The following is a 25546-nucleotide window of genomic DNA, read 5'->3' as shown; positions in this document are numbered from 1 at the left end:
CTTATTTCTTCACCGTGGGTCTTTATTCTGAGGATCTCAGAGTATTTTAAAAGGCTGTTAAATACCTGTCCCCATTTTGCATGTGGGAAAACTTCAGTTGCAGGGACAACAGATTTGTCCAAAGAAAGTGGAAAGGCTGAGAGCAAACCTTTAATTCCTAATCCGGTGGCATGAGCATTTCTCCGTGTGGTCTCCATAGACACCCAAATCTGCACTCTTTTCCCCATGTCCCTGGTCCCCACTGCCTGGTCCCCACACAGTGTAGGATTCCAATCAGGGACCCTTCTCCACACCAGGCTGGGTATTTTTGCAACCAGTCAAATGGCCAGACCAAGAGGAGAAGTTCAGGATGTGGGATGTGATGTGAGCAACACTTCAGCTCAGTGGTGCTATCAGCAGAGATTTATGGTTCAATGTTTCCCTTGCAATTTTCATTTACAATACTAAATTGTCGGGTTCTATTAGTCTGGTGCAGAGGTAACTAAATTTGCTTGGTAACTGATAGACTCCTCTCTATCAAAAGACAACAGCTGGGAGCTGTGGCCACAGTTTCATATTTCCCCCAAATACAGTTCCTGGTTTGAACTGACAAATCCTTTACCAAATGCTGACTACAGGTCAGATTTAGAAAATACAAAACTCCACAAAACTCGAGGAGTTCAGAGCTGATTTAGCTCACTGTCACATCCCAAGAGGTGATGGGTTCTCATTGGTGATCTAGCTCTCAGGCATTGCTGAGCTAAGTTTTACACCACTAAGTTTTAAGAGAAAGGGTTTTTTAAAGAAAGGGTAACTTAAGAGAATGGCTGTGCCCATGGCCAGGCATGCTGTAGAGCGAACTTATGTGAAATCCCGGTGTCAGACAGATGTCCTGTCTCCCCTGCATGGACCTGAGAGAAATGACTGCACTCTCCTTCCTTCTACACTTTCCCTCTTGCTGCTGTCTAATCACCACTGCATGAGGTGCTGACCAATTTTTTATCTTCATTGATATTTATATCTTTAAGGTCCATTTTGAAGGATTGTCTGGCAACGTTCAGTTTAATGAGAAAGGACGGAGGACCAACTACACCCTTCACGTGATTGAGATGAAACACGATGGCATCAGAAAGGTAAAGCAGAGAGTGACCTGACATCCTGTGTCAGATTCCAGCTGGGTGATTGAGTTACAGTGGGGGTGGGTCTCAACAAACATTCCTGTTCATGAAAGCTTGAATGTGGAGTCACAACGAGTGCATTCCCCGCTTTGTGCATGAGCAAAGCCAAGCACTTGGGAAAACTCGTGGTATATTGCTAAAAAAACCACAACATATGGAGGGTGTTATCAAGAGCAACAAAGACATCTTAGCTGTGTGGCAGAGATTTTACAGGATAGTAAAAGCTTGGTCAACTCAGCCTTGCTATTGGCACGGTGAATTGGTGCAGGCCCTACTACACAACTGTCTGGTTTTGCCCTCCCACTTTTCTTTTCCAAGGATGATTCAAGGCAGAGCAAGTCAGAAGCTGCCTGCCCTAACCAGTGTAAGTGAACCCTTTATGTTGACCTAATTCTGCTCTCCTTGAAGTGACAAGAGCTTTACCACTAACCACATCCCAATAGCTACACAGACCTTTGTGGTGTTCTGAAGTCATGATCCCTTTCTCTATCCCAGGCTCTTTGAAAAATCTGGCCTTGTTCAGGGATGCTGAGCCCTTGAAACACTAGTCCTTTTGAAAATCTGACTCCATGTGCTTATGTCCCACTTTAGATACTATGTATTTGAAGAAAAAAGGATAACTCAGTTATTCACTGACAAAGGAGAGCCACTAAATATTTTGGAATGAGGCATTCAGTGTAATCTCTCTGCACCTCATCAGTCCCCCGAAGAAAGAAACACTTGTTTCAAACTAATAATGCAAATAGTGAAAGTTTCATATTTACAGTCCCTACACCCAATTCATACTTAGACCTAGTAGCAACTGATGAGAGATCAAAGCCCACCATAGTCAAGCAAAAAAAGGCAAATTTTCATTGAGAAATAAAAGAAATGTCATTTTGAAGACATACAAAACTGTCCTCCTCTACTACAAAGTATTCATAAGAGAACAAAGACAGCATCATGTCCACCTTGGATCTCTGAACTTCAGTAGGTTGGCAGTCTGGAAAGAGTTTAGAGGAGAAGAAACAGAGTGGCTGAATAACTTAATTTTTCTATGTATTTACTGTCAGAAATTATATTTGTTTGGAAGACATATACATCACTGCCAAGATGCCTATTGTATTTTAGATCCACCAGGCTAGAGGTGCAAAGCAAACATACATGTCTCCATTTATGTTGCCTTAGGGCAGAGCTTTGGAAGGTCTTTCCTCACTCTCTGCTCTTTTTCTCTGTGCAATGAAGAACTATTAGAAGCCTGCATAGATTTTTTTTTTTCCCCTGAGCTGTTACAATCTTTAATCTGCCATCAGCAGGCTGCTGGTCGTGCCCTGGTTAATACCCTTTCCCATTTACTGTGATAAGAAATTCCTTTCATATGAGCAGAGCTCAGGCAGCTTCATACTTACATGAGGTGATGGAAAACCTCTTATAAAATCAAGGCCTCAAAATGGATAACCTCAACCATGATCTCCCTAGTGATACTCGGTGGCACTCTGCTTTACCTGCAAGCAGTGATAGATCAGCCAAAATCCCTGATTATTATTAAGCACAACTTTACATGAGAGTTCTTCCCATTACAACTGTTGAGTTTATTCATAACCCCAGACTTTCTGACATTGGCCCAGGGCTGGGGCTTTTTTTTTTTTTTTTTTTTTTTTTTTTTTTTTTTTTTTTTTTTTTTTTTTTTTTTTTGACATGATTTTTAGTCCTGTTGTCTCATGATGTCCAGAGAGTCAGTATTATTTCTGTGAAGGCTTTCAGCTGCAGGATAATGTTTCATCACCCTATAGCACCTGCACATGCAGCAGGCAAGTTCACTGTTAGAATAATTTTCAGAAATCACACAGAGAATACTTAAGTGTGTACTCTCAGCACCAGGATGAGGCAGGGAATGGCAATAATCACCAGTACAGTGTGCTAAAGGTAATTCATACAAACACTGTGCTACTGTAGCATATCATGCACATTATTTTCCGTCTGGAGACAAAGTTGGGATGGGAAATTTCCTGGTCCCCCTGGAAAAGACACCAAGAATCAGAAAAGCAGATCTCTGGTTGGGTGTGAACATTCAAGAGAGATGATCCTGCTTAGATGACCCTGTTACTGTATCTGAGTTAATGTTACAAAGAGATGCCAATCCTGGTTTTGTATTGGGCAGATTGGTTACTGGAATGAAGATGAGAAGTTGGTTCCAACAGCAGTAGATACTCAAAGCGGCAATGAGTCCACAAGCCTCCAGAACAGGACTTACATAGTCACGACCATCCTAGTAAGTGCTGTGACTTCTATCCCAGCTCTCCCTCTACCCCATCTCCCCGATGAGCAGACTCCCTCCTCCCACTCCTGTGCCCTCCCTTGTACTCTATCATTTTTATAATAGCAATAACAATAATAATAATAGCACTTACTGTTTCCTGCTGGCTCGATAAAGGTACCTGAAAATTGCTGTGGCTAATTAAATAAGCATTAAAGAGCTCTCATGCTTAAGTGTAGAAAATACAAAAGATTACAACAAGATAGTAGCGGCATCAACATAGATAAATTAGGAACATCATACCTGCGCTTTGTGTTTAGTCCACAGAATGGGGGCTGCAGTTTTGGGAAGGATAAGCTGTATTGTGCAGAGAGGCTGAGTCATTGCTTTAAAAACAAATCTCCACTATAATCGTGAAGGAATAATAGGTACCCTATAATGTATGGTATCATGTCTTGTGTCATTGTATATTCTTACCCTGCAGAACCAAGAAATGTTACTAATTTGTTTGTCTATTGCTTACTGTGAGCCTGCAGAGATGACACAATACCCAGACTGAGGTAAACAACTTAAGGCCCTCTCCTGTCCAGCAGATTTGATTCTGGCTGTGCCCACACAGGCAGACATGCCTTTAAAAATTCACAGCTCAGGTGCACTAAATACCCTTTGAAGAACTGCACTGCAAGGTTTGTTTCCCAAATTCCTCCAACTGCTCCACTCCCCTCAGGTCCATCACCGCAGGAGCTGCACACAGATTCTGTATGAATAAACAGAATATGCCACATTGTATATATATCACACTTTGTATCTTCTAGAATACGCCCACTGTGTGTTGACTGTGTCCTTTGGTGCAGGAACTAGAAGCTCGAGCTTTTTAGAGGGGGACCAGAAGCTGCACACTGGGCTCCAGTCAGAGCCCGTGCTGTGCACCTCTAGGATGAGGAGTGTGGCTCAATATTGGTCTTCTCTGTGCCAGGAAGACCCATATGTGATGCTCAAGAAGAACGCCAACCAGTTTGAAGGCAATGAGAGGTACGAAGGCTACTGTGTGGAGCTCGCTGCCGAGATTGCCAAGCATGTTGGCTACCACTACCGGCTGGAGATTGTCCGGGATGGGAAGTATGGAGCCCGGGATCCTGACACCAAAACTTGGAATGGCATGGTGGGAGAACTTGTTTATGGGGTGAGTTTCCAACCTCATCCACTGTCTTTTGCTCTTAGTTCTAGGGAACACATCCAAACCCTAGAGTTTAGAAGGAGCCCTGCCTTTTGTCAGCCTGAGCTCTCCAGAGGACTGCAGCTCTAATAATGCAAATAATCAGCCCAAGTAAAACATTTTAATTTAGGGAGAGACAGCACATTTTGTGCCTATGGAAATGTCAAAATGTTTCCTTTCAACAGATCCAAGATCCTTTTTCTTTACATTTTTAGAAGAACAAGTATTGAAAGGTCAAACTTTCCCATGGGTAGAATCTCCAAATTCTACTCTATTTTATATTTGCATGATAATGGCAGGATGAAAGAAGAAAAAGATTTCAAACACTCAGCATATGAGTGGTGAATAGTAGGACTAGATTACTTTCTGTCTAGCCACTCATTTCCATCATGTCACATGTACACCTGCACCCTACACTTCCAAAGCTGGTTTGGTCTGGTAGATCACAATCTGTGGTGTTTAGGTCATCCCTCAGAGGGGTCTAATTTTCCCTGTCCCTACAAGGGAAAGCTTGTAGGGAGCATCAGCTCCCAAGTCTCTGTGACACTCTGATGGAGCAGGGGTGATCTGTCTCCTGCTGGCAGTCACCAGCCATTTCAATGCATTTCCCACTCCATTTTCAAGGTGGGTTGCAAAATAAGTGGAGAGTGCGCATCAGTGTTGCTGGAACGTTTTTCCTCTTCTCCTGCATCAGTTATGCAATCAAAAAGCAGTTCCTGATGGAAGTAAACATCCTGACATCCTTTTTCAGGAGACTGGCCTTTCCTTGCTGCTTTTGATGTCTGGATGATAAAGCTCTTTTAGGGAAAATCATCTGCATCAGTCAGTGACATCAGTGGATAAGTCAGACGCGAGGAGTTAGATGGCTGTGATTTCAAAACAGACCTGGTAATCAGCAGTGATAGAACGGAATTAATCCCCCAATATGATAGGCTTTCCCTTTTAAACTTTTCTCTTGCAATTGGTTTTGCCTGATTTCTTCTGAGGTAGCAGTGTTAAACAGAGATCAAAAGAATATAAGCTGGAGTTAGTAGATATATTTTATCCCAAGTTTGCAAATCTCTTTTCTGTCTCCTTCTCAGAGGGCGGATGTGGCTGTGGCACCATTAACCATCACGCTGGTTCGAGAAGAAGTTATAGACTTTTCCAAACCGTTCATGAGCTTAGGCATCTCTATAATGATAAAAAAACCTCAAAAGTCCAAACCGGGAGTTTTTTCATTTCTGGATCCTTTGGCTTACGAGATATGGATGTGCATTGTTTTTGCCTACATTGGAGTGAGCGTTGTCCTCTTCCTGGTGAGTCGCTTCAGCCCCTACGAGTGGCACACTGAGGAATTCGAGGAAGGACGGGACCAGCCTGCCAATGACCAGACAAATGAGTTTGGGATATTCAACAGTCTCTGGTTCTCCCTGGGAGCTTTCATGCAGCAAGGATGTGATATTTCTCCAAGGTGGGTTGCCTTCCCCAGAGAACCTTCTCCCAGTTCATGTGGCCTAATCTTTCTGTTGCTTTGAAGCTAAAGAGGTTTTTCTTTGACCTTCCTCCATGAAGGTTAGTGTAGTTTTGTGAATCAGTTACAAATTCAGAAAGGATCCAAAGATCTAACAGCTGTGAATGTGGGACCTCAAAACTGAGACCATAAAAATACCATTTAAATTAATCTTGGGGAGTTCTTTAGAGGGAATTTACAGAAATAAAAACAGAGTTTTCTGAAGCCACCTAATTGAAAACAATTTTTGTCTGTCATTTATTTTGTTGAATAGAAATAAGATCATTTTAACACTATAGGGAAGATAAAAAATTCCAGCAAAGTTGGGAGAAATGGTACAGTAAGTGCCCAGTGAAAAGTTATATGATCTGTGCTAAACACTGTGGAGCACACTGGGTGGCTTTAATTGTCATTGGCCTTTAGAAAGGTTAGAGAAGAACTGAGTTTCGTTCTGGTTCCCATTTCAGTTAATAGTTCTGCTGCCAGAAAGTTCAGTAAGACCCAAAACCCAAAGGGTTCCTAAAGGAACTTTTTAGTATATGACTCTTGTGATTACTTTTACATAATTTTTCCTTCCTTTTTGGAGTTTTTTCCCTCTGCTCTTCAGAGGAAGTTTCATTAGAAATACACGTCTTATGGGTGAAGGCAGTAGGCAGAGGTTGATTTCTAGCATGATGGGGTGGCATCAGATCTCAGGGGTTGAGAAGATAACCCTGCACAGCTCAGCAGGGGATGGTGGGGAAGATCAGGCACCACCTTGTTGGCTATCAGATGCCAATTTGTCCAAATATTAATGAGCTTGGGATATCAGGGAAATAACAGCCTGCAGACCCCTCTGATGAATGTTTTATCATCTTATTGATTAGTGGGAGTCCAGGTAGAGCATTCAGAAAGTCTTCCCATCAGAGGGGATTTCAACTTTACTGCTGTCTTGTAACACAGCCCTGTGCCTTAGGATCAGGTTATTGTGATTTTCATTCTCATTGTTGTTCTTGTCACTGCTATTCTTGTTTAGAATAGAGAATATCTTCTTTGGGGGACATTTCAGTAGGCGGTTTCTGATCCAAGGAGGAGTGTGGAGAGGTGAAAAGCTGAGACTTTGAGGAATAGCAAATTTGGTAACATCTTTAATAAAAAGCGTCAGGGAAAGATCAGTGGGCTTGATTCAAATAACAAGATTTGCTCTAGCTAAATAACATGCTTTGAATCACCATTTCAAAGTGTTTTATTTTGCTTTGAAATGGGAAATGAGAGTGATTCTGTCATTGTTATTTTAATGTTGTTGATTTAATCATCCTGATAATGAAAATTACAATTTCACTGAAAGCAATATTTTCCCATGGAACACAAGAGCACTTTCTGACTACAACTATTTGCATGAAGAGAAAATTTTTAAAATTAAATACAGGAATTATTATAACTCCCTGTACTCTAAGTACAGCTCCTCGAGATGGTTGCAAGTGGAGAGGGACATTTCTGTGAAATGTGAAAGCAAGGAGGAAGCAGAAGAGTGAGAATTTCTGTAGGATGTTGTTGTACAGAAAGGCTCTGAGCGCGCTCCGTATTTCACATGTATTTTTCACATGAACCCAGCGCAGGATTTCTGTGACACATCACTTAGAAATGAACGCTTGGTAGAACAACATTGTGGGCAGGTGGGGATCTGCTCTATTCTAATATATTTCCTATATAGTTGCTTCTAAACTTATCATTACCATCTCTCAGCATCTCCCCAGTAATGTATTAACCAACATAAATAGCTTCTGCTATACATCTGTTCTGTCATTCTCTCCCCAGCAGAAAGGAGCAAGTGCAGGGGTGTACTGGTGTATTTTGTTTTTGTGGAGGTTTTGGGTTGTTTATTTCAGTTTTGTTCTGGAAAGGAGCAGGGGAAATTTGTCTGGAGGTTTGTATTTTTTGTTTCCAGAGCATGCTTGTTTTAAGTGCATGTGCCACTATGTGTTTATCACCAAAAAAAAAAAAAGTAAGATCAAAACCGCAGACACATCACTCAGCACAGCGGGTGCTGAGGTTTGCAACAACAACTTGCTCTTGTAAATGTGAGTTCCCCAGTCTCAGACCAGTCCCCAGGGAACTTCAGTCCCCCACAGAGACAAAAACTTGCTTTTGAAGGAAAGTGTTGTCCTTTCTTAAGGACAGTCTTACGAGGCAGAACTTTAAACAGGCTTTTAAGTATGCTGGTGACAACCTACCAAGGACTTTAAAGACACGCTGTGGATTTGATGACCTGTGGATGGCCAAGATAGTGTATCTGTGGGTTACCTGCTCACAGCTTCTTTGCATGAGGTCAGCTGGTGTCCTTGAAGCTTTTTCGTGTCTAAGCATGGAGTGGCTGAGTGTGACAAAGGCCAGGCAGTAACCAGCCATGGAGAGTCCCAGCTGGAGCTGGTGGAGGTCTGTTCTGTGCCTTTGGATGCTGCAACTTGACTGAGTGCAAGGAATCCACTCTCCCTGAGCAGTAAATGGAATGACCCCATTGTAGGTACGCAGCTCCAACCCAGGGAGGCTGTGAGCTCCTGGACATCTCCCACTGGAGTGTGGGGTCCACATTCTGCACCATCACTGACCAGTGGCCCTGCTGGATGTGGCACAGTCCCATGCATTAATTTGTCCTTTTTGACCTGAGATAGTCCCTGTTGATGCCCATAAAGCTTTCAATGGCCTGACAAAGAGCAGAATGGGGGACAAGCAGCAGCTGGAGCTGTGTGTGGTTTCACGTACGTAGTAACGGGCAGGAATCAGTGGAGTCTGAAACGGGCCATAAACCACTAGGCTTTTCAAAGTGCCACCTCAGCTTCAGAAAACAGTCATAAAATTGCAAAAGCACTCATTAAATGTGAAATACAGACCCAGGAAGGAGCTTCTCAGAGCAGGCATCAGAGCTAATAAATAACCCACAGCCAATAGCGAGAGCCTGCAGAAAGAGAAATGTGAAGTAAATATGACTCACATTGTACCGTTTTTCAGAACTGTAATTTGATAAATTGTTTTCAGAGCTTAAAATAACTTCAGTGTTTAGCAGCTGTGCAGAGCAAGACCTTGCTAACATCCAGCATGTTGCTGTCATTCCTCAGTTAGGGTGGACCCAAGGCCTTTGAGGACACTGAGGGAATGTTTGGGCTTTCTGAACTCCTCTGCAGCAAAATGAGGAATCTGGAATTTTATCTGCTCCATCATTTTCTGCAAAACAAATTATTTGATTATTGTGAAAAGGATGAAATGGCAGGGAGCAAAATAGATATTTTTCTCATCAGCTTCCTATCTTGATTCTTATTTTCTGTTATCACCAAATGTGCAGCTTCATATGGTTTGAGCAAAAGAGACTTCTTGTATATTGGAGATTATTAAATTGAATCCAGTTACTCTTCCTGTGACTCAGAAAACTTATGTTAGACTAAAATAAAACATATTTGGTTAAAATAGGTCTACCAGAAAGGAAGTTATTCTTCATTTGAAGACACCATGAGATAGAATAGACAGTTTCTCTCAGCTGAGTAGAAACAAAACACATGTATTTTGAATTCAGATCAAAATATACTGTGAGTAGAAGAAAAATGTATACTCATATCGTGGCACAACAGTGCATCATCTCACAATACCTGGACAACACAGCTTGAAATCACTCATTATAATCTTTTGACTGAGAATAGGGCTGGAGATGCCCTGGTCATCCATCCAGGGAAGTGAAATGGTGGATGAAGCTTTCATCACAGCCTGTGTCTGGGAGAGAGCCAGGGCTGAGAGGAGACATTTTGAGAGCATCAGCAGGGATGCAGGAGCAGGAAGAGACTCTGTGCTGCTTTGCACAAGGTGTCATTGGGGACCCTGAGGTCAGCTCAGCTGGGTAGAGAGCTGTGAGCTTGATCCCTGTATGGGCCATTCACTTAAGAGTCAGTGATGCTTGTGGGTCCCTTCCAACTCAGGGTATTCTGTAAAATCTGTGAGGTGTCTCGTATTGCACTGTACTGTATTATTATACCACAGCTGGGAAGTGGTTGGGTCACACCAGCGTGCCCTGAGCACTGAGCTGTTTAATGTGCATGAGGATTCATGGCACAAGATGGGATCCACCCTTCCACTGGCTTGAGAGAAAGAGTTAACCAGGTCTTAACTTGCCTGCAGAGCCCAGACCTGGGGGCAGCGGCACGAGCCGAGCAGTGACCCCTTGCTGGGGTGAGCTGTGTGGGGAGGTTTGCTGCAGAGATGATGAATGAATGCACTCAGAGGCAGGAGGGAGAGAGATAAATGCTGGCTGCTATCCAGTCATTAGATACGATCTATTATTTATGGACATCTTGTGGACATCGTTATTTGTATTTTGTGACATGGAAACAGTGCTCTGGTTGATCTATACTGAGTGCAGCAGTTTGTCTGTGGAAGAGCAAATACGGTATTTATTACGTACCTGTAATTAATGCTGAGCATTTTCTTTGGCTATTTTTCCTGTTTATTTACATTTCTTTTTAGATCAATTGAAATAAAGTCACAGGAGACTTCAGCCACAGAACTGGTGGAAATAACAGTCAAATTGCTCCACAAATTGTTGAGGTTTATTTTCCTAAACGAGTCTCTACAGATTTTGAAAGACAGCAGCACTTTTAAATTTCATCTGGATGTTCACAGTACTGAAAGATTTTATCCAGTTTTAGGCAAGATATAAATCAGAAATTGGTTAGAAAAAAAAAAAACATTATTTTTTTTTAGTGAGAGAATTGATTTGGATTTTTTTCAAGCGAATTATTTCTGTCCTATCCTTTGTAAACTTACATTTGCAGGGTGCTTACTTATTTTGCTAAAAATTTAGAATTAGAGAAATTAGAACCAGCTGCATTTAGCAATCAAAGGGCTTTTAATTCCTTCCTGAAATGAAGGCTGAGCCTTGGTGTTTATTTGATGACTCTTCTTGATTTCAGTAAGCGTCTTCTCTGACACTTGAAGCATCTGCCTTGGAAATGGTCTCAAATTGCATGAGGGGAGGTTCAGATAAGATCTGAGGAAAAATTTCTTCACTGAAACAGCGGTCAGGCATTTGAACAGGCTGCCCAGGGAAATGGTGGAATCACCATCCCTGAAAGTGATGGTTCAAAGTGCATGTGAATGTGGCTCTTGGGACAAGGTTAAACGGTGAACTTGGCAGTGCTGGATTAATGATTGAACTCGATAATCTTAGAGGGCTTTTCCAGCCTCAATGATTCTATGGGGACAAAACTTAGGTTCTTCTTTTTTTTTTTTTTTGGCAGTTTGCTTGAACTGGTGAGCTGAGTCTGGTCTTTTGAGAATAAATATTAAAAATTCAGGATTTCAGTTTCTGGAAAAGTCTTCTTTCCTTTAAAAAGTGTATCAAATGATATTGCAATTATCTCTGCCTGGTAGAGTTAATTATGTCCAGGGAGAGGAAATTCAGATCACAAGGTAACAGTAGGACTTGCAAATCACCAGGAACTGATGACCATACTTATTTCTGAAACACACTTAACCAGGGAAAGTGATTCACCAGAGGAGCAGCTTGACAAATTGCACAATATCTAACTAAACAGTCCCCTTTGGAGTCTGCACACTTCCATGGCAACCAGAATGTGGCAGCCAGGGGAAAATGGAAATTCTTTTAAAATAGTCATCCTTGCTATTCTCTTTTTTCATTTGGGAAAATGCTGAAGGATATGGAGGACTCGAAAGAAGGAAATAACCAACCGACAGAGTATTGTTGGGAAAATGCAATTTCATCTGTAAAGGAGAAATTAGTATTTTGAATTTCCACACTCTGCCATCTGAAAATGTCTAAATGCTGCAGAGGTAATGAATGTTTCCTCCACTGATCTGCAAGCTACTTCCTCAGGATGGTTTCCCTATCAGGCATATCTAGTCACTCTCCCACAGCTCTGACTTCAGGCTTTTAGCATTGAGATTGCTGGGGGGCAGCAGGAAATTTGCTGAAACAACCCCCCCCCCCCATTGAGTGACAGATTCACTAATCGTTCCACCAGCTGTGTTTAAAATAAATCATCAAACACTTCACTCAAAAGCAGATATATTAAGCTAAAAATATTTTTGCAATTTCTTTCTTCAGGTCTAAATAAAGGTTTCTCACATTTTTTCCAGGAAAACAAAGTTAAAAATAGCAGGGGGAAAAGTGCTTTGCCCATTTTTTTCATCTCATAGGGCATCTAAAAGAGGGTAGATTTGGATTACATATTGGGAAGAAACTCTTTACTTTGAGGGTGGTGAGGCACTGACATGGGTTGCCTGGAGAAGTTGCAGTTGCCCCATCCCTGGAAGTGTCTAAGGCCATGCTGGGTGGCACTTGGAGCAACCTGGAATAGTGGAAGGTGTCCCTGCCCATCCCTTCCACCCCAAAACATTCTACGATTCTGTGATCTCTGACATGGAAATGGCATGTGCTGCCTGTGTTTCTAATGCTGGGCACTGGCTCAGGATCATGAGCAACCACAAGGTTTATAGGGGTGCCTTTGAGACATTTCCTTCTCCCTGACTCCAGCAGGAGACCCTGTGAGGCTGCAGGGACTCCCTGTTACACCCCACTCTGACTTGCTGGTTTTCAGTCAGTAAGAGAAACACACCTTCTCTTTTCATTTTCTTTCCTCTTCATAACAAGTTGTTCCTGAGCAGTTGTCTCACCTGGAGTCTGCAGTCAGGACTGTGCCTGGTTGTCTCTGTAATGACTAGGTCGATTGCCAAGGGTTTTTGTCAAAGAATTGTGAGGAGTTGAACGACCTCCACCTCCCTGAAGCGGTGTCCTCTGTGAGGCCACCTGTCACACATTGCTTCAGTGTTTGCACTCCAGAATAATTTTGTAGCTAAGATGGGAAGCCCTGAGCATGTTTTCACAGGGAAACCCTGCTTAAAGAACTCTTCCATATGCTGTATATCACTTTTATCAGCACTGAGATATCATGTGCACTCTTACTAGATACACAGTCAAACAAGCTTTAAACTCCTCAGTTCAGATTGTTCTGGCTCACAACACACAAAGCCTCCACAGCTGCTCTTTGCTGGTTTCATCCCCACATCTGGCCCAAACCTCATTACCTTCCACTGGGAGGCTGAGACTTCTTCCTTTATTCCACTGGAGTTTGAGATTTATCATACTTACTCTGCTTTTGTCCCAGATCCCATCCCAACTACTTGTCCTGCGGAAGCACCGTACACCCCTTTCATGAAAAGTTCAGGAATGCATTTGTACACCGACCAACATCCATTTTTAACACCCCAAAATGGTGAGCAGGTGCTGAAACAGGACAGAGGTACTATGTGATCCATTGTGAAAGGGCTGCTGAAGCTGAGTAACCGGGAAAAGCAAAATGTGGGTCACGTTAAGAATCAGAGCAAATGCCTTGTGTGCTTGGATGGGGTCTGGATTTGGAGAGGGCAGAGCGCGGTGTCGCCTCTGGAATCTTCCATGCTGGTGTCTTAGTCTTCCTGCCCTTTTCACATGGATCAAAGGAGCCAAGTGGCAGCCAGAGACCACCTGATTTTTATCCTCAAAGGGCAGGGAAGGACACACAGATCATGTACACAGCCAGCCCTGTCTTTAAGCAGCAAGCACACTTTATGGCATTCAATCTATTTAATAAAATCATGCAGTAATTCTGATTAGTGCCTACCCAGAAGAGTTGCTGCTTACCCTTAGATCCAAAGGCTAAGCAGCAATAATCCAATCATGATAATCATAACTTACTACTTTGATCTTCAGATAAAAGAGTCTATAGAAGTGCAAAAGTGTTACATCACCGTTATTTGGACAACTTCAAAGCATGTTATATACACTAATGAATTCTCCCAACACAGTCTGATGAGAAGTAATAGGAGGCAAATGTGTGAAGAGAGGAGTAGAAAGGAGGGAGATGACTCCTCATATGGTGAAAGGGAAAAGCAGTGAAAATAAATACTTTTATACTGTCTGTAGGCGTGAGACATGATGAAGAGTCCACGAGTGTCCATCTGCAGGAGCCAAGTGCATGGGATGCTCTCCCATAGGAGAAATTTTCTCTCCATTTCTTGAAGTTCTCAGTAAGAAACAAGATCTCTGGCTGTGGAGAGGAAAACAGAGGGAGAGGGTAGCTTTTCATCTCAGCAGTGCTTCTGAAGCCTTAAAAAAAATTTTAGAATCACCAAATGGATCTTAGCAGGTGAAATAGGGGCAGCAGAAACACTGAGCATGTTTTTCCTTCACAGTTTGGGAGTTTTAATGTTAAAAGACAGGCACACCTGTGCAGATAAAGCTCTTCTGAAAACACTGTCTGGGAAGAGCAGATTCATTCCTCACCACTTCTACAAGGAATGCAGTATGCCCTTGTACAAAAAAGAAAGGCTCAAAAGTGAAACCAGACAAAATCCAGCTTGGTGAGGGATCACATTTTAAATTAGAAATGAGAGAGAAAATTAAGGGAATATTTGAAATATTGCTCAGAGTGAAAATCCTCCAGTGCAAAAAATACTCTCCTCCCAGAAGAAGGCCTTTCTCTCATCAGATTGAGAAATCTGACAAAAAAATGGACAAAAAAAAAAAACAACCAAAACCAAAAACAAACAAAAAAAAACCCCAACCACCACAAAAAAGCACAGCAAAATGAACCAAGGCAAGGCACCCTGGAAGAGGAAGTATGAACTAGGTTATTGTAGCATTGCTCAGAAGTCTCAGAAATGGAGCTCTAAATCATGACCACATGCAGATGGCTAAAGAGGATCTTGAAAAATGAAGGACTTGTAGCATATAATCCAAACTATATTAAATCTTTGGGAAAAGGAAGAAAAAAAAAAGCAGACTTTGAAGAACAGGATGTGGGAGAGCATATGGAATCCTGCAACTCAGCAAAGGACATTAGCACAATAAGTTGTTGTTTAAAAAGAAGAAGGATGAGTGCTGTTAAATTTGGGGCCACCTGAGGTTGAGGAAGTTCCTGAGTAATGAATCTCCTGGGACTCTCCAGCAACTGTTTCTGACAAATTTTTATGCTTGTCACCTTGTGAGTTGTTTCTCAGCAAAGCAAATAAATGTCACCAGAGTGAGAAAAATATGTGAAGAGCCTTTTTTACAGTGAAATTTTTGCTCAAAGGCATGACAAGAGTCAGGGATTTTTTTTCTCCTTGTAGCAAAAGCTGGCAAAACTGCAGAAGAGGAATGACTTTGCCTTTCTCCAGAGCTGCCAAGCAGCCCAAAGTGACCACGTGTTTCTCAGCAAAAACTAGCTAAACACTCATCCCTTAAACTCCCCTCTTTACAACACAGAGAGGCACACTGTGCCTGCACTTAATAGGATGACAGCGTATTTCTTTGGATCTCTCTCTTCTGCCTTTCAACTACACTCTTCTTTTTTTCTGAGGGTTCCACCTCATCCCTCTATTCTAGCCCTGTATTTGCAATGTTTTCAGCAGCCCTCTGGAAGAGTTGAGTGTATTATCCTGCAGTTTTAGGAATAAACATCTCATTTCAGCAGCTGGGGATGCTGTGCAGGGACGGCAGGTCCCTCCAGTGAAGGACTTACCTCAGTCATGCAGTTCTGCTCTGCAGGAGTGTTTTTATATCATGGGTCCTGCTGAAGTTGAAAGGGGTTTTCTGCCCATGTCAGTCCATGTTTGCTTGGCATCTACTGTCTCCATCACCATACTAGTTGAGCAGGAGAGCTGTGTTGGTTGTGTATCCACAGGCTTCCTTCTGTGTCAGTTGAGGGCCACGGGAGGGCACAACCTGCAAAGTGCTGTTGAGTTCATTACATCACCCCCTGCACAGCTGGGCCCATTTGATGCTGCCTCTGCCTGCTGGTATGGAGTGTCTCAGGAAGGGGAATCAGGTAAAGAAGCAGATCAGAGGTACATTCCACCTGGTGGCCAATGCTTCAGGCCACCCACCCAGGAGAGGCTCATAAAAGTAATTCATCCTCTTTCCCACAGCTGGGAACTGAGTTAGTGAGATGAAGTAAGCTACCCTGGATCCCATAAAGTAGCAGGGCTTCACAAGGAACAAAAAAACCCCCAGCTCTTGGATGCTAGGGCTCTGATTAGGACGTTAGGTACCTCTTGCCTGTCAAAATGCTAAGTGAATGTCTTGAAAACAGCACGTAGCTGCTCCATGCAGTCATGCTTATACTTAGCACTGCAGCAATCCAAGCTCCAATGACTGGAGAACCACAAGTGGCATGATGCATTTCTGACTAAGCAGGAAAACTCATTTTAGAATGAGGTTTTGCCCATTAAAGGGAAACTGAAGGGGGGAAAAAAAAAAAAAACCAACAACATGCCAACATATTCTGCAAAAGAAGAGATGAAACAGTAGGAGAGGGAGCGTATACTGCTGTCCAAGGCCATTAGCTTAGGCAGAAAGAAACAGTAAATAAACTATGACTTATAATTAAAGCCTCACAGAGACACATCCTCCTGTTGAATCTGGGAGATTCTGCATATTTGCAGCCAGCATGTTCAGTCGTTGCAATATTTACATACTGAGCCCAAGGCCACTCCTTAAAAGGCCTTCTACAGGAATTCTGAGATCCATATTTCCTCCTTCCAGCATGTTGGCTTTGGGGGTCACATGAACGACATGGTTTGCGTGAAATCATGAGAAAGGGCAGATCTCCAGCCCATATACAAAAGTTAAGAATTTTTTACTTTTTCTTAACCTTTTTTTTTTTTTAAAAAAAAAAACAAGAATTAGAGAAAGAAGGAGAGAAACAACATGGGACTCACAGTACCTCTGCACTCTCAGCTTCCTTGCCCTGTCTCAATAGCTAATGCTACCCACAGGAAAGCAAAATATGTAGCTGTAAGCTCTGTAAAAAAGTTGTGAGGAGAGATGAAGAAGGAATGGTACTACTGGGAGAGATAAATGAGAATGTCACTAGAAAACATTCCTAAATCTGTGTTTGTAAGGGCTATCCTAACACTTCATGTTAAAGCCCAGCACTGCAGCCAGGATTCCAGACTCTTGTATCAGAAGGCAGGGTTCAATATTAAGTAAAAGCAAACTAATATGTCAAGAAAATTAATAATACAGCATGGACAGAGAAACATGGGTTATAATCATTTCAGTTGTGTGACAAACAGTTGTCAGCTCATTCAAAACTATCGGTGGCATAGCAGAGCATAAGAGGATAAGAGTCTGTGTGTTATGGACACACCCAGGGCTGTTCCCAGCTCCACAACTCCATGCTGAGTTTCTTCCTCTGTCTATGACTATTCACAGACTTTTTGAGCAAACTTGGGGTTAATGTCAGGTAGGAGGGAAAATGATGAGACCAATTATGTCAGATGGTCTGTGACACAGAGTAAAAGCAAAGCTTTTTACACTGACAAAGTCTAATGTTGAAAATTTGCTTAAAATAAGAGCAAAATGTTTGCAACTAATCCACTACCAAGTCAGACTTCAGATAGAGCCATGAAATTGTGTAGATCAGTATCAAATTCAGTGAGTAGTGCTGGAGATCAGAAGCTCTGTGTGGGTAGAGGACCAAAAGTGGATTTGACCCACAATCAGTAGCACAAGCATAGAAGAGCTTTTCTTTCAACAGTTTTGCATAAATTCATTCAGTGACAAATATGTCAGTTGAGTAAGTGAGCCTTTATTAGACTTGAATTTAACAGCAAATCTGGGAAATCCTTCCAGAGCAACTATGGCTTTAGAATCCCAGATTTGCACTTCTAATTAAAACACTGTCAGTTTAGGTGTAATTCTCCACAAGAAATGGATTTGGGGAGGGGGGAGGGAGAAGTGGGAGAGAACTGAGATGGTGCTTGAGCAGTTTTTCGATGAAGTTTACTTTGTAAAGTTTCTAATGGTCTTGCTAATGTTTTTGCAAAAATGTATTGTGCTCTTCTAATAACATGGCAAAGCAGAGGCAAATTCCTACCTTCCATGAGGGATAAGATCAAAGAGAGAACTGTTTGATCAAGGATTGCACTTTGTTTTAAGAAATTAGATTATTGTTGCATGATTTTCTTTTCCTGTGAAGAATCCATCAATGCTAAGGCTGAAACATTAAAACAAAACTCTTCATGGGAACAAAGGGAACTTACAATTCTTTTCTGTTTTCTGCTGGCAAAATGCAGGTGGTTTTGCAAGGAAAGGTTTTAAAAAAGTCACCTAAGTAAGAAAATCAAAATTATTATTTTAATCTTGGTCATCTGCAGTTTTTTCATTAGGCAGATATAAAATAGCACATTTCAGAATTATCTTTTAAATTATACATGTGGTAGGTAAGGATTTAATGTATTATAAAATCCGAAAGAAAATTATTTGCAATGAGAAAGCAGGAAACCAAATTATACCATTTAGCCTTCCAGAAATTAAACTTTAAGTAATATAAAAAGGCAAAACTTGGACAGATCCAAACCAACCTGTTTTGGAGTAGTAATTTTAGAGGACATTTGGAGTGTTATCTTTACAATTCCAAATGAAAATATTAAGGTTTTGTTTATAATTTCAGGGTTTTTCACGGTGTTGAAATCCTGGTTCTCAGCCAGCTTTAATTTTAAGTTGCACTGTGGATAATGAGGACAGAGTATTTACTACTTACTCCCGCAAGGGTAATGTTTTAAAGAAGCATCCTGTTCTTGACACTGTTCTGTGAGGGGCAGGCAGGATCCCAGGTCAGGGAGAAGAGTGCAGATATGTGTGTGATTTTATACAGCTCAGGCAGGGATAGAAGAAGAAACCAAGATATCTTCAGGTTGTGTAGGAAAAAAGAGTCTAGGTGCAGAAGGAAAAACACAGGTTGAAAAATGTGCAGTCTAGTCTATCTAGATATTTTACCCCTTTCTGCATGCCAGAATTAGCCATTCATTAAAGCCTCTTTCACTGTTATCCTTGCTTATTTTAGCCCGATTTTTTTTTTTTAGATCCTGCTATTTGCAAGTATTACTGTGATAATGAATGTGAATAAATAGACAGATCCAAACATCTGAACCTTAGTATATCTTGAAAGTACTAACCAGTGTGCTCCACCTCACCTTAGCTCTGCAGAGGACTGAGTTACTAACTCGTTAGCAGAGAGCTGATTGCTTTCAGGTTATGCTTGAACAGGTGTAGGGACACTTAAATTCATGTAGGAGAATTTAAACTCCATACTGCCCATTAGCAAAGAGAAAATAACTTGAGCTGGATCTCAAGATTCAGAACATTTCTTAGTCAGTAGGAAGGTCATTTTCTGTTACCTAACTCCAGAGTGAGATTTTGAAAACCTCAAAGTGACTTACAAGTATGACGTCTCCCTACTCCTCTGTGATTGCTCTTATTAGAGCATTAACATAATTCCAAGTCCCACTATTTTTTGGCCAGGCTTTTAGCTCCCTAGTATTGAAGACACTTCTAGAAATGGGACGTTATCTCCTAAATTACAAAGGCACTTTTTCAAATGTTTCCCCTGGTGGAGGCACTGCTGTTGTCCTGCTTGGTCCACAGAAGTAGCAGAACAAGATGATAATGGATATTGCCTTTCCAAGAACTTGCCATGGTAAGCAGTAACAGGCATTGGCTCAGAATCTAAACAGATGATATGATTAGCCAGAGAAATCCAACTTGTTCTGTTTAACCTGTGTTCACTGCTCTTGAGCCGTGAGGGTGTCACATGGGATCGCATCCGATTGTGTGATGTTTATCACGACTATTATGACATTCTTCATTGTATTGCTCTGTCCTCCCAAAGCCTTCACCACAGGCCGGCTCTCCCTTGCGTTAAATGCTGCACAACCACGGAGCCAAAGGACCGTGTCCTGGAGAGCCCATGTGCTGAATGTTTGCTGTGTGTTTACAGCAGTTCTGAATCACAGCTTCTAGCTTAAGTCAACCCAGCAGTGAGGGCAAACATTGCCCACTAGCAGAGCCTGCAACAAAACGTCGTACCCACGAAGCCCCAGCCATGCTGGCAGACCTAGCAAGGTGCTGATCTCCTTGCCTTTCCTCCACAGCCTATGAGAGTGAGCACTCCCCTTCTCACAGCATCTCATGCCATGAGCAGGAATGACCAGCACCAGCAGCAGACACGGCCCAGAGGGTGCATCCTGTCCCACCTGGTTCCCAGGGGAAAGAAACTACAGCCCCCACTCCCTCTTTCTCCAGCCCTCCCTGTTACTTCCCAGTCTCAATAACACATAGTTACTTCTCCATGCTGTAAAAGCCAGGTGCAGAGCTGGGAAGCATAAGCCATCTGCAGCTGACGGCAGGCAGCCCCTGTGGGATTAGCTGGTGATGAATATCACCAGGATACTGAGGGTCTAGTGGCAGGAATTCGGCTGATGGCGCTGAAGGGATTGAAACAAGTCGCAGAAATATCCCAGCTTCATCAGGAAGGAAAGGCTGTATAATTTGCAGCTGGAAATGAATGTGATTATTTGCCATGTAAATGGATTTTGCCAGCTCAAAGTGGCCTTCATCAGCAGAGATTGTTGTATTTGACATTATCTGGTTACTTTTGTTTAATGCCTCTGTGCCTTTCCTGAGCGCTTCCTTCCCTGAGCACACATCATCCAGACTAATTTTTTCCTCTTCCTCATCAATCTTAAGATGTGTGAGTTGAATCCATAGCTGCCTCCCTCCCCAATCCCTCTCCAAACACAAACCAAAAGGTAAAGTCTTTTGTGCTGACAGTCCTGCAGGCTGAGTATTCTCTGCAGATGGGAGGCACAATGGTCACATTTATCTCACCTATAACTTTAGCCCTTAGCTGGACTGGGATATCTCTGTTACCATCTGATAAATCATATTTCTGTGGCATGACTCAGATCAGCAGAAAGGCAATACTGAGACATGATCCCCCATGGAGAAATAAATGGTGTTTCTCACAGGCAGGTCCCCCTTAGTCAGGCTGTCTGGCTTTATTAAACAGCATTGTGTGTTCCCTTCTGTCTGGGTTAGTGGTCTGCATCTAGAGAAGGAGCATTTAAATAATTTAGACAGAATGCATGAATACTACACATAGTTCTAAGATTATCTTCCTCTCTTAAAATTATTTTAAAAGATTCTAATATAAATTAATGCCTCCTTGACTTATTTGCCTCTACAGCTATTGAATGGTTACAGTTAATTGGCTATTTGATTGCAGCCAATGGAAAATACCTAGATTTTAAAGCATTATTATGAACATCTTGTCTAACCATCTGCTGAATACGAAACAGAGAATGTCAGTAGGCAAATTATTCATTAAGACCGTAAGTCCTCTCTGAGCTTCAATATGTCTTACAGAAAAATGCAGAGGTTGTTTTTTCAAACTTCAGGTGATGGAGGAGCTGACTGAGTGATCACAGCTGGGCTGTGTGTCTGCTCTGGTGCTCCCTCCTGCCAGGAGCACATGCTACAACACAAACCTTGTCAGAGCTGCTGTGGATGGGCATTGCCCTGCCCAGATAAACTGTCTCATAGTTGTATCCATGTCTTATTATTGATATTATTATATAGCCTAAAAGGAATTGAAAATCAAAGCAAATTCAATTGGTTTATTGCTATTTTTTTCCCACCGTGCACTTTTTATCCCCATTAATTACGTGACACCTTTTAAAAGTAAAATTAAGAACTGAGACAGACCTTTGGCTTCCCTGGAAGTGGCTGGAGAAGGTGACTTTGGGTAAACGGCCAGGTAAATGATGGGCCTTCAAGAGCAAGTTGCTTCTTTTGGACTTTCACCCTCCTCCTGTTTGACTCTCCCCTTTGTGCCCAGGTCTCTCTCCGGCCGCATAGTTGGTGGCGTCTGGTGGTTCTTCACCTTGATCATCATATCCTCCTACACAGCTAACCTGGCTGCCTTCCTCACCGTGGAGAGGATGGTTTCTCCCATTGAGAGTGCAGAGGACTTGGCCAAGCAGACAGAAATTGCCTATGGGACCCTGGAAGCTGGCTCCACTAAGGAATTTTTTAGGGTAAAAAGGAAACTTTAATGCAAACGTTTTTCTTAGCCTCTTGTTTGACAAGTCCTCCAGGCCTGTCCTCTCTCATCCTCAGCTCAGGTCTGGTTTTTTTCTCTTGCTTCCCCTCATCTTGTTATGACCTGCCAGAAGACTGGCAGTGACTTCAGTACACAAGATATTCTGTAATTGTGAACACAAATATGGAATATCTGGGTGCCTCCCCATGTTACCAAGGAGCTTCTCTGAGCAACTCCAAAAGAAACCGTCTCCTGATTTCCAGCTTGGCTCTCCCTGAGTTTGATCCACAAAAATCCCTCTGTACACAAATATGTGGCAGAAAGGAGGGACTGATCTGGGCGCCGGTGCAGAAGTGGCAGGAGGTTCATTAGCATCCTGTGTACCCCTTTTATCTTCCTTGGTCTGTCTGATATGTGGGTGTGTGTTCAGTCCAAGCTGGAAATCCCGGGGGGGTGCTCGAACCTCTGTTAACACTTGTGTTGGGTTTGTGCTGTCCTACACAGCGATCCAAAATAGCAGTGTTTGAGAAGATGTGGACATACATGAAGTCAGCCGAGCCCTCTGTTTTTGTGAGGACGACGGAAGAGGGGATGATCCGGGTGAGGAAGTCCAAAGGGAAGTATGCATACCTCTTGGAGTCCACCATGAATGAGTACATCGAGCAGCGGAAGCCCTGCGACACCATGAAGGTGGGAGGTAACTTGGACTCCAAAGGCTATGGTATTGCAACGCCAAAGGGGTCTGCACTGAGGTAAGTAGCTTGGATTTGCTTCCTTTTGCCAAACCACCCAGCAAATCAGTGTATGCACACAGTTCAATCTCCATTGCCATGCTAATCACGAAAGCCTGAGCAAGGAGCTGGGGGAGGTGGAGGAAAAGGGGTGTGAAAACTCAGTGTGATGTGCAGGGAAGAATAATGCCCACCTCCCACTGAGCAGCAATGGGAGCATTTAATTCTTCAAGCCCTGCATTCGGAATCTGGATCCTGGCTGATCCACTCGCTATGAATGTGTCTGCTGTATGAGGTGATGGCAGGGGGGGCTGCTGTGGTGTAACCATTGGTTTCACAGAGCATTATCCGGAGGGGACGCTCATCCTGTGCCATGTGAACTGCACAGCTTTGCAGAGTATGGGATTACCCTGGCTTGGATCCATGCTTGCAGAGGGAGTTCTCATGGGGAACGCATTTTGGTGTTTCCTCAAAGGAAATGCTGTTTGGAAGAGGTGGGAAGACCGTTTTGAAAAGCCCTGCAGAGGATGAGCACTTTCATTCACTGAGTCAATTCAGATCCTGGCAAGCACAAAATTTATGGCAAGTCCAAAGGGGCACAAATACTGCATTTCTGAGCCCAGACCTGAAGCTGCCACGTGCCTTTGCCTGCTGACCTGTGAAATATCTTTAGAGAGCTTCCTTTAAAAAGAAAAATCCCTAAATGCACAGACCCGAGTTAGTAGCAGAGCTTAGGCACAGCACACAGCCGTGCTGCTGCACAGGAGCTGCCCCCTTGCAAAGTGCATCATGAAAACTGACCTGCTTAGAGCATGATTACCACAGTCCACAAACTGGGATGGTGGTCCATGTCAGAAGTATGGTTCCTTTCAGCAGCAGCCATGCAAGTTCCTCACATTACAATCATGAGGAATGTGAGTTGTAAGGATTTAGTAAATTCTCAGGAGCTATAGCTTTAAGTAATAAGAATGATGTTCCAACTGATTCAGTTATTTATTGAGCTATTTATTAATGAAAACATGTTGACCAGAAGTGTATGTGTGACCTTCTCCTTGTTTGCTAACATAACCCAATGCAGAGACATCTAATCCATGATCTCTGTATTACTAGAAACCAGATGAGCATTTGCTGAAGGATTTGTCTGGTCACACAGCTCCCAAGCCAAAGTCAGCTTAGAGAATCAAAGATGTATCAGCTGGTAGTGGATGAGGCCCAAGGATTTTGATTACTGCATTTCTTAAGTCAACTCACATTAGATCCACCACTTCCCATACCAGCAGTATCTTCAGAGAATCTGATGTGACCACCTCCAGGCGACAACCTTCACCACCAGTGCAGATGGTCCAGAAGGCAGTTCTTGCATCCAGTGTGGTTCAGGCTCTGAAATGACTCAGGGTCCTCCAAATGAAGCTTAGAGATGCTTTCTGTTGCACACTCTCCACTGTTTGTTTTCAGTCTTGCAAATATGGAAATTAGGATACAGGGCTGATTCTATGTATTTATTTATTTATTTAAACATCAATCTTGTATCCTAATTTTGATATTATAAAAACAAACAAACAGAAACACTCTACCTGTCTTGTAATTTTTGGCATGTGAAGGAGCCATTTATTGTTCTTGTAAGAAAAAATAAACCACAAGAAAGAAAATTGCACCCATCACTTTATTTTTTGCACCTCCAAACATCCCTCTGCTAGGCATGATTCCAAAATTTCCTAACATTTCTTTCTGTTTCCTCTTTTTCATTCTGACTGCATGTAGAACAAATTTCTTATGGGCCTAATGGCAAAGGAGGAATGCTTGATTTTCCATCCGATGGCGTTTCTTTGGAACAGTTCTCGTCCGTTTTTGTCCCATTATGTTTGTTTTGTTCCCGTTGTTTTAATTGTTTTAATATTAGTGGTTCCCTACGGTCATCCTGTAGTGTCTGTTTTCCCCCTGGGGTCGTGCACGTGAGAGGTTGCCCTGAGCAAGGTGACGTTGGTGAGGCCTCTGTGCAGCACGGTCAGCCTGTCTCTTACTCAGTCTCCATCTTCACTCACTTCCATCCACGGAGTAAAAGCTCTGAGCCAGGTTTGGAGGAGGTTTGTGAGCCAGGCCTACCTTAGATCAAGTGTGTTTCAGAAGCTGGGCATTGTAGCTAGACCAGTTTTCCTGCATTTAGGATAGCTGGTTAGGAAAGGATCCTGGAGAGATGCTACATGAGCGTTCACCCTATGCTTTCTTACTTCTACATGGGAGCACAATGCCAAGATTTTGCCAAAGATGAATGAAAACAAGGTTCAAAATCCAGAAATAATTGTACCTCACAGGTGCAAACCTCCCCCTCGGGACATCAGTTTGGTATCTTGGGCTGCTGAAATAACTTACTCCTTCCTCCTAGTTGAATCTGGCTTTGAATATTTTTTGGCCTCCAGATGTTAAAAGTTAGTTGCATTTGCACCCTTCTCTGAGAAGGGCTGTGATGGGTGGGCAGAAATTGCACCTTTCAACACCAGCAAGTTCAAGATGTGATCCTGCCTGACATGAGATGGTCATCCTGCTGCAAAACACACTCATTCACCCAGCAGATCTTCTCTACTGTTGGACAAGTGACCAAAAAGAAGGGGAAAAGCCAAATTATCCAAAACAAGGGAAAGAAAACCCAATAAATTCCCTATGAGTCTGGACTAAAGGAATAGAGAGGTCTTTGTGATGGAGATCTCTGAGGACAAGTTCTTCAGAACAGCCATATTGAAATTAAAGTTCCATAAAATAGAAGTCAGCTTTCCTGGGGTCTGTGAATAAACACAAAATGTTCCCAGTTCAAAACCCACTCTTTTTCAGG

General features: G+C 42.6%; 1 protein-coding gene across 7 annotated transcripts in view; it reads left to right on the top strand.

Annotated features, from left to right (window-relative positions):
- The window catches only part of GRIA1 (glutamate ionotropic receptor AMPA type subunit 1), a 120871-nt gene that overhangs the window by 79704 nt on the left and 15621 nt on the right, over positions 1–25546 (top strand). For all 7 annotated transcript variants that reach the window (XR_003571424.1, XM_027885619.1, XM_027885616.1 and 4 more), the window contains 6 exons: positions 1008–1112; positions 3298–3408; positions 4370–4576; positions 5692–6062; positions 21785–21983; positions 22493–22740. Coding sequence is in view for 6 of the 7 variants with exons in the window: in XM_027885619.1 (XP_027741420.1) it covers positions 1008–1112; positions 3298–3408; positions 4370–4576; positions 5692–6062; positions 21785–21983; positions 22493–22740 (1241 nt within the window). In the remaining variant the exon portion in view is untranslated. The remainder of the gene's footprint in view (positions 1–1007; positions 1113–3297; positions 3409–4369; positions 4577–5691; positions 6063–21784; positions 21984–22492; positions 22741–25546) is intronic.

Source organism: Empidonax traillii, unplaced genomic scaffold (genome assembly GCF_003031625.1).
Source record: "Empidonax traillii isolate 1590-97213 ecotype Southwest subspecies unplaced genomic scaffold, ASM303162v1 scaffold168:size1726349, whole genome shotgun sequence".
NCBI lineage: Eukaryota > Metazoa > Chordata > Aves > Passeriformes > Tyrannidae > Empidonax > Empidonax traillii.
Note: the sequence above shows the minus strand (reverse complement) of the source record. Positions and strands in the feature narration are given on the sequence as shown.